This window comes from Tupaia chinensis, unplaced genomic scaffold (assembly GCF_000334495.1).
Source record: "Tupaia chinensis unplaced genomic scaffold, TupChi_1.0 Scaffold145396_1, whole genome shotgun sequence".
Classification (NCBI taxonomy): domain Eukaryota; kingdom Metazoa; phylum Chordata; class Mammalia; order Scandentia; family Tupaiidae; genus Tupaia; species Tupaia belangeri.
Genome location: NW_006205257.1, coordinates 5,713,274 through 5,728,366, shown reverse-complemented (window position 1 = coordinate 5,728,366; position 15,093 = coordinate 5,713,274). Strand labels below are relative to the sequence as shown.

General features: G+C 47.4%; 1 protein-coding gene across 2 annotated transcripts; it reads left to right on the top strand.

The window, feature by feature from the left end:
* Window positions 1-1,514: 1,514 nt before the first annotated feature.
* Window positions 1,515-14,068, top strand: POP4 (POP4 ribonuclease P/MRP subunit). Of its 2 annotated transcripts, XM_006168007.3 has the most exons (7): window positions 1,515-1,713; window positions 5,044-5,096; window positions 7,411-7,634; window positions 9,050-9,127; window positions 9,302-9,363; window positions 11,453-11,554; window positions 13,322-14,068. In XM_006168007.3, the coding sequence occupies exons 1-7, from the start codon at window positions 1,707-1,709 to the stop codon at window positions 13,456-13,458; spliced, it is 663 nt and encodes a 220-aa protein (XP_006168069.1). In that variant the 5' UTR covers window positions 1,515-1,706; the 3' UTR covers window positions 13,459-14,068. The 2 variants fall into 2 exon arrangements, with proteins under 2 accessions (XP_006168069.1, XP_027623870.1); XM_027768069.1 differs by lacking the exon at window positions 5,044-5,096.
* Window positions 14,069-15,093: the final 1,025 nt, after the last annotated feature.

Sequence of the window (15,093 nt, the reverse complement as noted above, 5' to 3'; positions counted from 1 at the left end):
CAATATGCTGTATACTTGAAACTTCCCAGAAAGTAGACTTTAAGTATTCTCACCACAAAAATAAAATGTGAAATCATGTACACAAATCAGCTCAGTTTAGTCATCAAGACATCATTTTGTACACAAAAACATGACTTTTGCCAATAAAAAATAAAATTTACATTTGGCATTTCACATGACACCAGTTCTCGAGAACACTTTTTTTGGGGGGAGGGTTTTTTTTTTTTGCTATAGGGTGCGTGCGCTCGCCAGAAGGACAGAGAGACAGAGAGACAGAAAGCGAGAAATCAGCCCCCCAGGGGGGAGAGCCATGCTGCAATTCTTCTCCATTCTCCTCTTGGGATCTTGGGAACGCACGCACATCTGCCCAGCGTGAGTTTAAGCCACTGGGTCCAGGACTCGAACCGTGGCTGGCTACATGGGAGTCCAGCGACATAGCCATTACGCTAACTGCTGGTCCCAAGAACACTTTCTCACTTTCCCACTCAGTCCCACAGATCCCTGACGATTCTCAGGCACTGCAAGGGCAACACGTTTTTGGTTTAAATGTTTCCACATTGCTGGTAATGTGTATATGAACTAAGTGCATCCAGGTTCCTTCCAGCAAGCCACTTATAGCCACTGAACTTCAGGGCCTACATTCTTGTTTAAGATCAGAATGGCACAAAGCCACCACCCAAAGAGACCTTTATATTAATGTTTTGTTTTTTTTCTAACCAGGCTCTATGGACATATTCCCAGGATTCTGAGAAAATTTTTTCCCATCTAAGAGGTGTTTACACAGGACTCAAAGACGACAGGGACCTACTGCTTTTCTCTCCAGCACTGCACCCACCCCAGGCCTGGCACTCTGCAAATATTAAGGCTGCGGTTCGGCATGACACCAGGTCACTCCTGACAAGTGGAGCAGCCAGGCCAGGCTTCCTTGCCACAGAAATTCCTGCCTTTCCTCAGAGGAATGAGAATCAACTCTTTGCCTTTCACTTTAATGACAGAAACAAATATTCGGAGTCTCAAGAAAGCTTTGGGACATTAAGGCCAACCCCACTCACAACACAGATGGGCAAAGTGAAGCCCATGGATGCGAAGCACCTTAATCGGGGGTTCACACAGCGAGCTACCAGAAGAGACAGAACTAGAACCCCGAGGCTCATACCCCAACTTCCGGGCCAGTCCCCGACAGCGGAGGCTGCCTCGGCAGACCTGCAAGAACACGGATTAGGGAATCCCACGAACCTCACCACCACGCCCCCCACCCCCTCCAGTTGCACTTCCGCCCTCCCCGTCCCCAACCTCCCTCAAGTCCTCTCTCTCCTCCAGGCTTTCACACGCATTCCTCAGGCCTTTACCCAACCCTACGACTTGGCCTATAAAAGATGACGGCTGAAAGATGCCACCAAATGCCAGCCCTGCGCCCCATAGCAGGGACGGCACCTGCCGGCCGCAGAGTCCTCCCCCAAGCGCATGCGCGAGCCTAGGCCGGCGCGCGGCGGTGACGTCACGCGCTGCGCCATCTCCGAGCTCTGAACGTCCCGACCTCCAGTAGCAGGTAAAAGCTTGTCTGTTGGTTGGTGGCGCTTACACCTCGGCTTCTGGCACAAAGAAACTGATGAGAGAGGCCCTGGTGGCGGAGAGTTGCTGAACAAAGTGGAGAAAGAGTGAGCGACGCCTGAAGGAGACGTCAGGGCGCACAGAGCGGTCCGAAGATGAAGAGTAAGCGAGGCCACGAAATTGGGCCCAGAGGGAGATGTATAGGGTCTGGGACTTGGTGCTGGGGGGTGAAATGGGTCACTGCTACCAGTCGCTGCGGAATCCATACAGAATTTCTACAGGGATCGTTCCACCACACATAAGGGAAACTGAGGCCCACCGTGTGGCTTCTTCGTCTGGCTCAGTCTGAGCTAGGTATTGATGTCAGGGCCACGGCAGGTTCTCCTGGCTGTGGTGCTTGAGGAGGAGAGCCCAGGGCCTGGGCCTGACTTGGCCACGCCCCGGGGGACCACCGCCTTGCCCCTCCCTGCAGCCCTTTCTCCCACCCTTCCCCTCCCTGCAGCCCCTTCTCCCACCCTTGCCTAGTGTAAAGCCTTGGAAACTGCTGGAGAATATCACTAACCCAAGGCTGTGCAACTTGAGCCGAGGGGAGGAGCAAGAACTTGGGAAATTAACAGACAAGTAATGTAGACACCATTAAGACTAGGCCTGATCTGATAGAAAGTGGATGAATATGGAAGATTTAGTGTTATGCGAAGCCAGCCGACTATTAGAGACATTGTATGTCTTCACTCAATATATACTGAAAGCCCAAACTCTGTGGCAGAAATCAAAAGATTGGAAAATTAAAAATGGAGAACATGGAGATACTAGAGACAGTATAGGAAGAGGGTGGAAAATGGAAGAGAGTGAGAGGAAAGGAATGAGGGGGAAAAGAAAAAAGCAAAACTTTTAACAGACACAAAAATGGAAAGCTATCTGTTGATGATAATGTATATGACAGTATCTTTAAGCAGACTAATATACAGTTTATTCATGCTGAGAAAATTCACTTTATAAACTAAAAATACACAGTAATTGAATATATAAGTAAAATAATAAAGTGGTTAAAACACACACACACAAGGGAGTTTGATTTCCCTCCCTGCCACTCTCTACCAACATGATCCAGTTCAGTGTCTCAGCATGTCTAAGCATCCACTTTCTCCTGTGCATAATAACAATAATTAAAAGATTGTTTGGAAAGTGTAATGAGATCATATACCCGGTGAGCCATGAGTGCTCGGTAACTGTTAGACGTGTATTGTTACAGAGTGACTTCCAAGTCTGATGTTGGGCATGTGTGACAGGTGAAACAAATTCATTTCTGGGGTTCCAGGCTCTACAAGTTGCTTCTGCAAACAGGTTATAATCCCTGTCTTCCATTTGCAGGAGTGCTAGACTATATTAAATGTGTAACCATGTTCGTTTGCCTGATCAGACATGTACTCAGGGAAGCACAAGACAGCTGGGGTGGAATTTATAGTGTAGAACAAACCAGATTTTCTAGGCATTTGTCACTTAAGCCAGGCTTTTGTCCCATTCTTATTTCACTCCACTCCTATTCTGTTCCCAATGGCACAGTTTTCTTCTTCAGACAAATTAAGTACGAAACAGTAGTTGGTAGCCAGCCATGGCTTTATGGTTAAGGTGCTCGGTCCACATTATTGATCATGCAGTTGAAGTCTCAGACCAGGCAGCTTGAGAAACACACGAAGCGTGTGTCAATGCATGCCCAAAAATCCCAGAAGGGAGAAATGGAGGAGAAGGGGTTATGACCATGCCCCATTGTGTCGGGAAGGGCTGTCTTGCTCCTCACCACTCTCTGGCAAGTGCATGTGCCTTCTGGCCAACTAAAAAGAGAAAGAAACAGGAGTGGATAAGTTTTTAGAAGATGAAACCACATCGATAAGTATATATTCTGAGTTTCAAGGAGTTAGATATATTTTTATCAGTTCAGAACACCAATTATGTGGTATATTCCAATTTCCTAGATATTACAATGTGAAAGAAAAAAATGTTTTTAAATATCTTACAGTTAACGGGACCAGCAGTTGGTATAATAGCTATGTCGCTGGACTCTCATGTAGTCAACTGCAGTTCGAGTCCTGGACCCAGTGCTTAAACTCACTCCAGGCATGTGTGCGTGCGTGCCCAAGAGGAGAATGGAAGAAAAGGGATTGCAGTGTGGCCATCCCCCCAGGGGGGTGATTTCTCGCTTTCTGTCTCTCTGTCTCTCTAATGAGTGCACACGCCCTATAGCAAAAAAAACTCTCAAAAAAAAAATTTGTGTATAATATATATATATATATATATACATAATCTTAGAGTTAACAAAATGTAATATGTCCAACCATCTGCATCCTGGACGGCTCTATCATATTGATTTTTTTTTTTTTTTAATTTGCCAGAGAGTACGTGCACTCACCAGAGTTAGAGAGGGAAAGCAAGAACACTCCACCACCCCACCCTACTCCATGAGACATGATCACTCCACAATCCCTTCTCCTCTGTTTCTCTCTCTTTTTGGGATTATTGGGCATGTGAACCTGGTGGGGTTTTGTGTGTGTGTGTGTGTGTGAGGGAGGGGATTTTTTTGCTATAGGGCGGATGTGCTCACAGGAGAGACAGAGAGACAGAAAGCCAGAGACACACACCCCGGAGAGAGATGACCACACCACAATCCCTTCTCTTCCAGTCCCCTTGAGATTTTGGGCATACACACACACATACCCAGTATGAGTTTCAAGCTACCGGATCTGGGACTCATATCTTGGTCAACCACATGGGAGTTCAATGCCTTAAGCACTACATCACCTCTGGCTCCATCATATAACTATTAATTGTGCTTTGTTAGACTTAGTGAGCAACTGCCCAGGCTTCTAACCTATGGTATTTTAAACTAGCGCAACTCATAGTATGAACCACTAGCCTGTAATATCACCTAGGAACTTGTTAGAAATGTAGGATCTGGGAGTAGGAATCAAGAATCAACATTTTAATAAGATTTCAGAGTTTCTTACACACATGAAAGTTGAGAAGCATTAAAGTTTTTAAACCGTACCCTTAGAGCTTCTAGAAGAGACATTGCTAGAGGGAGGATAAGAAACATCCAAGAAAGCACTGAAGCTTTACTCTTCATACCACCCCCATCTCATATCTCTGAATTGTTTTTGTTTTTGTTTTTGTTTTTGCTATAGGGTGCGTGTGCTCGCCAGAAAGAGACAGAGAGACATAAAGTAAGAAAATATACCCCAGGAGGAATGGCCATGCCGCAATCCCTTCTCCTCCATTCTCCTCTTGGGATCTCGGGCATGTATTCACACGCCCGGCGTGAGTTTAAGCCACCAGGTCCTGGACTCGAACCGCTATCGACTACATGGGAGTCCAGTGACATAACCATTACGCCAACTGCTGGTCCCAAGCATAGTTATTTTTATAGTTAGAAAAATCTCGACTCTTACAGCCGTACCCGACAGGAATTGATCATTACTTCTTTTTTTAATCCTTCAGGTATGGTCTACCGTGCTTTTTCTCAGAAAGAAGCAAAAGAGTTCGATGTTCAGGTATGGTTCTTGAGAGGAAGTTCTTGAAGTCTAGGGTAGCAGAGGTGATGGCAAAGAAGGCTCAGTTGTTTCTGAGTACTGGTTTGCATGTCCTTTCCATGTCTTACTCATACTTCATACTTACCTCTCAGGTAGACATCTTAGGCTCGAGCCAGGTCTTATGGTCTGATCCAGGCCTGTTTCTATATGCTAGCCTCTTTCTCTGTTGTGCCAAAATCCAGGTTGGTAAGCTGGGACTTCTTGATCTTGTGTCATCTCCCCCTGTATAGAGGATACCAGGCCATGCCCACCTGAAACCTGGCCTGGTGAGCACCATTGTTTGACTTTGTGACTGTGCCCCCTTCACTCCTGTAGAAGGCAGGCAAATTGCATTTCATAAGTGGGATTTACAGATTCTACCCAGATGCTTCAATATGCTTTGTTAATTTGGCAAAAGATTTATTTATAGTGGATAATGAAAACGTTACATTGAAATGAAACTTTCAATATGCCTTTATTGTCCCTCAAAACGCTTTATTAATTTGGCAAAGGAGGGCCAACTGGTGGCATGGTATAGGATCCTATTGCAGCTGGATCCTACATAGCCAACTGCAGGGTTCAAGTCCGAGACTCGATGGCTTGAAAACAACACTGGGCACATGTGCATGCATGCCCGAAATCCTGAGAGGAGAATAGAGTAGAAGGGATTGCAGCATAGCCATTTCCCCTGGGGCGTATTTTCTCAGTTTCCCTTTCTCTCTCTGGCAAGTGTATGTATCCTATAGCAAAATTTTTAAAAATTGGCCAAAGATTCACTTACAGCAGATAATGAAAATGTTACCTGGAAATCAAGCTTTTGAAAGACCTGTATTCCGCTTCGTGAAAGCACAGCCATTTAGATATTTAAAAGAATCAAATATATTTATTTACCTTTTATCATACTAATGATAATAAACTTAGCATCTAAATGTACAGAGCTGGGGACCAGCAGATGGTATGGTGGTTAAGGCAGCTGGATCCCACATGGCCAACTGTGTAGTTCAAATCCTGATCTTGACACACTAGGCACATATACATGCATGCCCAAAGTCCTGCGAGGAGAATGGAGAAGGGACTGCGGCATGACTGTTCCCCTTAGCAGGTGCTTTCTCACTTCCCTCTCTGTCTGTCTCCATCTATCTCTGGCAAGTGCACACTCACTATAGCAAAAATGTAATGGTACAAAGCTAAAGCACACATACTTCTTGCCATTCTCATACTAAGCAACTTTGAATATTGCATGTATGCTATCTTTTCATCCCTGTTTCTCACCCATGGTGGAAGGGCCTGATTACTATAGATTAGCTTCAGTCTGTCCCCTAGCCTCGGCCTTCGTGTTTATAGCCTTGTTCATGTAAAAAAGTCCTAGGAAATGACCAAACAGAAGGCAAGACCTCAGTAGAGAGCTCTGTTCAGGGCTCTGGTGGACATCAGGGCAGAGGCACCCACAGCTGAATAAGGAATAGGGTGTTGTACTCCAAACTTGAGAGAAAGTGGTGCTTGGGGCTTTTACCAGAATTGCACATGGTTACGACAGTTACTTTGCCCAGGAGTCTTCACTAAGAGCCTGTGTTTATTCACTGTAGCTCAGTACTGCTGCTCTGTGTTGGAGAGAGTAAGTATAGGCCTGAGATGTGCTTGACAGTTCTTTCTCCAAGTGATGCAGGGTAGACCTCTTGGAGAGTAGCCACCCATGTCGCCCAAGTAAAGATAATTGTCTCGTAAGCTCCATGTCACAGTTCCCCACTGAGGCTTGGCCCACCCCAGAGCACCTAGTTTGGCTGTTTTCCCTAGGGTTAGGATCAGTTCCCTCACAACCATAACTTGGCTCTACTCTGAGCTCACTTTCATCTGGTCACGACTGATTAAGTAGGTTCGTCATGCATTTCTCAAGCTTTCCTCTGTGCCAAGGATAAGGAAAGGCTTCTTCCAAATATTGGGTCGTCAGAAAAGTCATGACGTATTTTTCTATGTAAAAATGTGTTAGGGTTTTTCCAACAACCCAGTCGAAAGATTGTTTATCTCAGAATAACCGCAGAAAAGCAGGGCAGGAAGTCAGTGTTTGAGTTGGCTGTTTTATGTGACAAACTCACAAATGGACACGAGTGTGGCTTTCACATCCTGACAGCTGTTTAGGTGCAAACACTTGGCAGATGACACTTGGCAGATAGGTGCCCTCAACGAGGGCGGCCCCATCTACTGTTGCAGTGGCTCCTGGGTGCGGTGGGTGGGAGTGCTGGGGTCTTCGGCTACCCAGACTCAAGCAGTGAGCATTCACCTCCTTGTCTCCATCCAGCATGCAGGAGTCGGGCGGGCCGAGGCCTTTGTGAAGGCCTTCCTGAAGCGCAGCGTGCCCCGCATGAGCCAGCAAGCCCTGGAGGACCAGCTGCAGCGCAAGGCCGTTATTCTAGAGTACTTCACTCGCCGGAAGAGAAAGGAGAAGAAAAAGAAATCCAAAGGCCTCTCTGCCAGGCAGAGGAGGGAACTGCGGCTCTTTGACATTAAGCCAGAGCAACAGAGGTAAGCCAAGCCTTTGGTATGCCTCTCTACTCATGGTTGGATCCTCAGCCCAGCTGTGAACTTGGGGGCTAGGTGGCTTTGACTAGGTCGCTCAGGCACCGTTTAAACTGAGGGTGCCTCTCCATCTTCTGCCACACGGGGGCAGCCTTCCTTTACCAATTTGTACTGCGGATTTGTCTTGTAATAACAAGTCATAGTGAGACTGAGGCCTCTTCATTGGTTTCTATCCTAGCCTTAACTAATAAGACTCGTGCCATAAGTGAGTCTGTTGCCTGTGGCAGCGGGCTGTTTGTCTTTTAGTTTTCTTTGACAGAAAAGAGGAACTGATATTTCTGAATGTGTATCTCTTTGTAGCTTTTAATAGCATTAGATAGAATCACTCACTTGGGTTTTATTGCCAAAGAAAGATGCTGCCCACACATTTCGGAAGTTTCTGAAAGGACTGCCTCACTGTCTTATGGGAGAAGGTCATCTGGCTAGCATGCCATCCTTCCTTGGCAACAGTCTGAGTTTCGCGTCTTGGGACTGTTTATAGGCTTCTGCTTAGAGGTCTTCAGCCAGATAGCTTCCCACATCTCAGAAGAGAAGGGAAGGGTGTTACTTTGTCCATGGCCCACGCTCATGAAACCAGCAGGGCTGTGGGTGGAGGAGGGGGCTGCTCTCTGCCCCAGGTTTGTCCCACTGATGTCCTCTCTGGTAGAGCGCATGTTGGGTTTTAACTTGAGTTCTTCATTTCTCTAACCAGCAGCTTCATATAAATAAGTTCTCTGTGAGTACCAGAACAAGTGACAGCGGTCCCGGAGGAAAGCCTGTAGGGTCCTCTCACCTGCTCCCTCCTCTCTTCTCCCCACCACTAACTCACTCACCTTCCAGACAGACTCACTCCTTCACACATCCCGACCAGCAGACCCTGTTCACTGAGGGCTTACTAAGTTCAATTTGACATAACAGAAAACCTCAAAGCAGCAATGGCTTATACAAAACTGAACTTCACTTCTCTCCCATAAAAGAAGTCCAGTGAATGCCACCCTGGGTGGGTGTGGCAGGAAGTCCCACAGCCAGCAGGAACCTGAGCAGCGCACCATGACTTTTTGACATTCCTCATGGTCTGAGGTGTCTCCTTGAGGTCTAGCTGTGATGGCTGCAGCTAGCTGGTAGGAAGGATGCCAGGCAAAGTAGGGACACTCCTTCCTCTTTTCATTAGCTTCAAGGAGGTTCAACCAGTGGAGAAACTGAAGGTTGAGAGGTGAAAGTACTTGATTTTAGTCAGATTATCAGCAATAGAACTAGGCTTTGCACCTAACTACTAATGGCCCAGGCCATAGTCCTTGGCATCGTGCCATGCTCTGCTATTTAGACATTGTAATCACAAGCTCACGTTGTCTGACTTTTACCTGTTTCTGGCTTTACCACAGATACAGTCTTTTTCTCCCGCTGCACGAACTTTGGAAGCAGTATATCCGGGACCTGTGCAATGGTCTCAAGCCCGACACGTGAGTCACGTTTGTGAAGCCTTGACCTTTGAGGCACATCCGTATCTTCCAGTCATTGTAAATGTAACCTTCGGAGCCTGTTATCTGCACTACCTGACTGCACAAGTCTGTAGACCTGTTTGCTTCTTTCAGAAATCTTTAGTATGGTGTAAATTGAAGGCTTCTCTTTTCTAGGCAGCCACAGATGATTCAAGCCAAGCTGTTAAAGGCAGATCTTCACGGTGCTATTATTTCAGGTCAGTTGCCTAATAGCACATGGTCATCCACCTGTTCAAACCATCGGTCAGTGGCAATGTGCACTTGTGTTAAAGTGGCAGACCTGTCCCTCCCACATGGGTCAGATCCCCGGCACTGAGGGTGGAGGTAACAACAGCTGTCATAGCCAATTCTACCTTTGTCAGACACTCTAATGGTATCTATGTACCTTCTCCATGCAGAGACTCCTCTTGGTAACTCAAAAGGGCACAGCAGCTGCTGACACTCACCCATGGCCTGGAATTTTGAGCATAGAATCCCTTTCATGTAGTCATGTGGTTTCATAGGTCATCTATGGACCAACTGCTCTCAAGCTGACTCCTCCACATAGGCCTTCCTCCTGAACTCCAGGCTCATCATAAGACTCTGCATTCGACAAAGCCCCCTGGATGTCCAGTAGGCATCTCAGACATCCATATCCCAGGGAGCTATTGCTCTCTCAAGTCAGCCCCTCCCCTGGTTTTCCCCAACTCATTAATGACACTGAGTATTTCTCCTTTTGTTCAGGCCAAACTAGGAAGTCTCCATGCTTTCCTACTCCCTCAACTTCCGATCCATCAGCACATCCTAGATCCAAATCTAAACCATGGGCCTCTCCCCTGGATTACGTCAGGAGCCACCCAGCCCACGCCAGGCTGGCTAGCTGCTCCTCCCCCAATCAAGCAGCTCGCCTAAGGCTTTATAACAGAAACCACATCACGTCCTTTCCCTGTTTCATAGCTTCTGGTGGCTTCCCATCACATTAGAGAAAAATTCTGCCTCCTTGTTGAACGGTCCTTTGCATTTGCCCCTTACCTCTGCCTGGAGCTTCTTCCTGTATGTCACAGACCAATTCCTTCTCATGATTCAGGTCTCTACTTAGATGTCACTTCACCTAAGGGCCTGCCACCACTAAAGCTGACCCCCTTCTACCCTTGTTACCCTTTCACTGTCTTCATAGCACTTGTCACTGTTAGAAAATAAAATTGTCTGTGGTTGGCCACACACTCCCCCATCTCTGTTGGAACATTACCTCAAATGTCTACTCACCACACTGAGCATGAGTTAGGATGGACAAGGGTCCTGCTGCTCCTGATGGTGGCCAACTTCACATCCTAACTGCCACACGGCTCTGCAGCCAGACCTCTGCTCAGCCAGGGTTCAGGAGGTCCTGGGGAGACATGTTGGCTGGGTGTTCATGCAGACCCTGCCCGTGAAACATCCTGGCTCCTTCAGAGCCAGACTGTAGGCCTTGGGACTCTGGAAACGAGTCATACTTCCTGATTTCAGAATCCTGCCCATGGCCACAGGCCTGCTAAAGGTTGCCCAGTAAGAACAGCCCAGCAGAGCCCCAGGAGAAGAAACTGGGAAGCCCTGGTTTTTACCCAGCTTGGTCGAGCCTCAGCCCTCTTCCTCTGCTAGCTCAGAGGGTGGGAACAGCGGCCTGACTGTGGTTCACCCACCACCACAGAGGCTTCAGCCTTAAACTGCCTTTTTTCTTTGCAGTCACAAAATCCAAATGCCCCTCGTATGTGGGTGTTACAGGAATTCTTCTACAGGAAACCAAGCACGTTTTCGTGGTTGGCCACACACTCCCCCATCTCTGTTGGAACATTACCTCAAATGTCTACTCACCACACTGAGCATGAGTTAGGATGGACAAGGGTCCTGCTGCTCCTGATGGTGGCCAACTTCACATCCTAACTGCCACACGGCTCTGCAGCCAGACCTCTGCTCAGCCAGGGTTCAGGAGGTCCTGGGGAGACATGTTGGCTGGGTGTTCATGCAGACCCTGCCCGTGAAACATCCTGGCTCCTTCAGAGCCAGACTGTAGGCCTTGGGACTCTGGAAACGAGTCATACTTCCTGATTTCAGAATCCTGCCCATGGCCACAGGCCTGCTAAAGGTTGCCCAGTAAGAACAGCCCAGCAGAGCCCCAGGAGAAGAAACTGGGAAGCCCTGGTTTTTACCCAGCTTGGTCGAGCCTCAGCCCTCTTCCTCTGCTAGCTCAGAGGGTGGGAACAGCGGCCTGACTGTGGTTCACCCACCACCACAGAGGCTTCAGCCTTAAACTGCCTTTTTTCTTTGCAGTCACAAAATCCAAATGCCCCTCGTATGTGGGTGTTACAGGAATTCTTCTACAGGAAACCAAGCACGTTTTCAAAATTATCACCAAAGAAGACCGCCTGAAAGGTACAGACTCATGTCTCTACAGGCAGTATGGGCTGCTCCCTCCCTAGCCCCTGATCAGCCTTTTTCTCCAGGAATTCAGTTTGGCCTCTTGAGTCAGTACAGATTGCAGGTGCTTATTGACCCTGTGTTCCAAGCCCGCAGAGACCACCCCCCACCCCATGGCTCTCCCAGAGGCATTTGTGAGCGCAACCAGCAGCTGCAGCCAGAAACAGTCCAGGAGGAGGAAGGACTGCTGGCTGGGATTCAGGAGACCTGGGCCTGTTTGGGGCCTTGGATTAGGGCCCTCTCCCTGCCCAAAGGCTGCTGTCTCCAAAGGAATGTAGCTAAGACAATGGAGAAGAGACCAAAGTAGCCCCTGTCCTTTAAGCTCCCAGGACTGCACCCTTCCCAGAGTTTTCCCATCAGTGGCCAATAGATGGCTCCGGCAGACACTCAGGTCTGCTGGGATTTCTACACCCCACCTTGCCCTTAAATCTGGAGATCGCAAACCATACTGAGAAGGTTTTGATCCTTTTATTTTTGAACTCGGTTTTTTGTGTGGCTTTCTTCCGTTTTCTTAGCATTATAAATCTTGAGAAAAGGTGTAAAAGTTTCTGGGACCAGCAGCTGGCATAATGGCTACATCGCTGGACTCCCATGTTGTCGGACACCGGTTTAATTCAGTTTGGCCTCTTGAGTCAGTACAGATTGCAGGTGCTTATTGACCCTGTGTTCCAAGCCCGCAGAGACCACCCCCCACCCCATGGCTCTCCCAGAGGCATTTGTGAGCGCAACCAGCAGCTGCAGCCAGAAACAGTCCAGGAGGAGGAAGGACTGCTGGCTGGGATTCAGGAGACCTGGGCCTGTTTGGGGCCTTGGATTAGGGCCCTCTCCCTGCCCAAAGGCTGCTGTCTCCAAAGGAATGTAGCTAAGACAATGGAGAAGAGACCAAAGTAGCCCCTGTCCTTTAAGCTCCCAGGACTGCACCCTTCCCAGAGTTTTCCCATCAGTGGCCAATAGATGGCTCCGGCAGACACTCAGGTCTGCTGGGATTTCTACACCCCACCTTGCCCTTAAATCTGGAGATCGCAAACCATACTGAGAAGGTTTTGATCCTTTTATTTTTGAACTCGGTTTTTTGTGTGGCTTTCTTCCGTTTTCTTAGCATTATAAATCTTGAGAAAAGGTGTAAAAGTTTCTGGGACCAGCAGCTGGCATAATGGCTACATCGCTGGACTCCCATGTAGCCGACCACGGTTTGAATCCTGGACCCAGTGGCTTAACCTCATGCTGGGCGTGTGTGTGCACGTGCCCAAGATCCCGAGAGGAGAACGGAGAAGGGATTGTGGCGTGGTCATCCCCCTGGGGGGTGATTTCTCACTTTCTGTCTCTCTGTGTCTTTTTGACGAGCACACGTGCCCTATAGCAAAAACCTCTCCCAAAAAAAGATGTAAAAGTTTCCCCACTAAGCACAAGGCCAAGAGCCCATCTGAGAGTCATGTGGGAAAACCTGTTTCTGGCTGTCGTTCTGGGAGTTCGGTTCATCACCTTTGACCCTGAAAATCAGGTATTGAATCACTTGTAGAGTGTGAATAAATTGGCCTATGACAAACAGCCAAAGGCAATCCAATGCTGCTCCCTTTGTGGGGTCCTCCATTCCCTGTCAGCTTATTTTTTAATACAGACTCTCATGAATAATATTCTACATACAATGAACTTACTGCCAGAGTTTTTCCTCAGTTTTTTTCTCCTGATTTTTTTTCTTTCTTTCTTTTTTCTTTCTTTCAGTTATCCCCAAGCTAAATTGTGTGTTCACTGTGGAAATCGATGACTTTGTATCCTACATTTATGGGAGCAAATTCCAGCTTCGGTCAAGTGAGCGGTCTGCAAAGAAGTTTAAAGCAAAGGGCACAATCGACCTCTGAATTCTTTCCTACCTAAGGCGATGGTTTATGACAACTGAAAATTGGAAACCTCCTGAATTCCCACCTTTTAGTAAAGAGCTGGTTCAGCCAAGTTCAGTTATAGCTGACCTCCAGCCAATGGAAATCAGAGTTAAGGACATTAATATTATGGGACGATGCAGTGTGCCGAGTGAGGATTCGGGAACAGAGGAATGTGTATTTATAAGCGATTTTAATGTTTATTACTCCCATGGAGAGAAAAGACTGGTAGAAACATACCAGGGTTAACACTGGTGAACTTAACTAGCAGAATCTTGAGGTCCTTTTTCATACTTCTTGATGTTTACTGGATGTTCTATGATGAATCAGTTGTTTATGTAACAATAATGTACACATGTAAGCATAAACAGGCTGCAAATAAAGTAACTGTTCTTGCCATGTAGGCAGCTTGAAAGGGAAGAGGAGCCCCCAACCTGTGCCGGCATCGTATCTTTTGCTTTTCCTCTGTGAACACTTGCCAGCAAGTGCTGCGTTTTATCTTCAACTCATTACTTTAAATTGTGCCCACTGTAGTGTAACCTAACTGAGGTTTGCTCTGTTGTTACAAGAAATTTAAAGAGGAGGAACTGGCGAAGTTGCTGAGTGACTTAGGACTCATTCACTTCGGGAATTACAGCTGGGCAGACCATAGAGGCAAAGTCTAGTTGTGATTACTAATGATGGTTCCCGTACAGGCAGAGTGAACCTACAATAGCATTCTCATTTGTGAGTCTCTTAGACCTCAGAGGTTCCTAGGCTGAAAGGAGAATAAAACATTGCAGCTTTTTCTAAGGTCTCATCTACTAGGGAAGCCAGTCTTCAGCTGTGGCATGTTTTGACATTTTAGTTTCATTTTTGCTGCTGAAAGACCTAGCTGTTCAGTCTGGCTCTAGCTCTGTAGCACTGTGTCTGCAAGGCCAGTAGATGGCCCTTCAGTCATGGGGCTGGAGTGAGATGGGTGGAGTTCCAACCTTCCAACATCTGGTATTAAGAAAGCCACATGGGCGGGACCAGCAGATGGAGTAATGGCTATGTCACTAGACTCCCATGTAGTCAACCGCAGTTCAAGTCCCGGACCTGGTGTCTTAAACTCACGCTGGGTGCATGTGCATGTGTGCGTGCCCAAGATCCTGAGAGGAAAATGGAGGAGAAAGGATTATGGCGTGACCATCCCCTCTGAGGGGGATTTCTCACTTTGTGTCTCTCGGTCTCTGTCTTTCTGCACACACCCTATAGCAAAAACCTCTCCAAAAAAAAAGAAAGAAAGAAAAAGCCACACAGGTCAGAAACAAGGCTCAGAAAGACTATTACCCCTGCCCTGTGAGAAGCAAGTGTCTGCTGACCCATGAGGCATGTGCACAGCACTCCTGGTAACAAACAGCAGCAGATTCCTGTGCTGTTTCCCATACCAGGGAAAGCAGCAATGCCAGAGGCTTTGCCTTCTCTGTCTTTCTGACCACCCTGGGAGGGCAACACCATGGTAGAGAAAAGAAATGTAAACACTGATTTGCTCTATGATAAGACAGGCCTAACTCTGAGCCACTGCACCTCTCAAAGTCCCAGAGGACATCCAGAGTCACAGACACCAGACCAGCATCTTTTTTTTTTTTTTTTTTT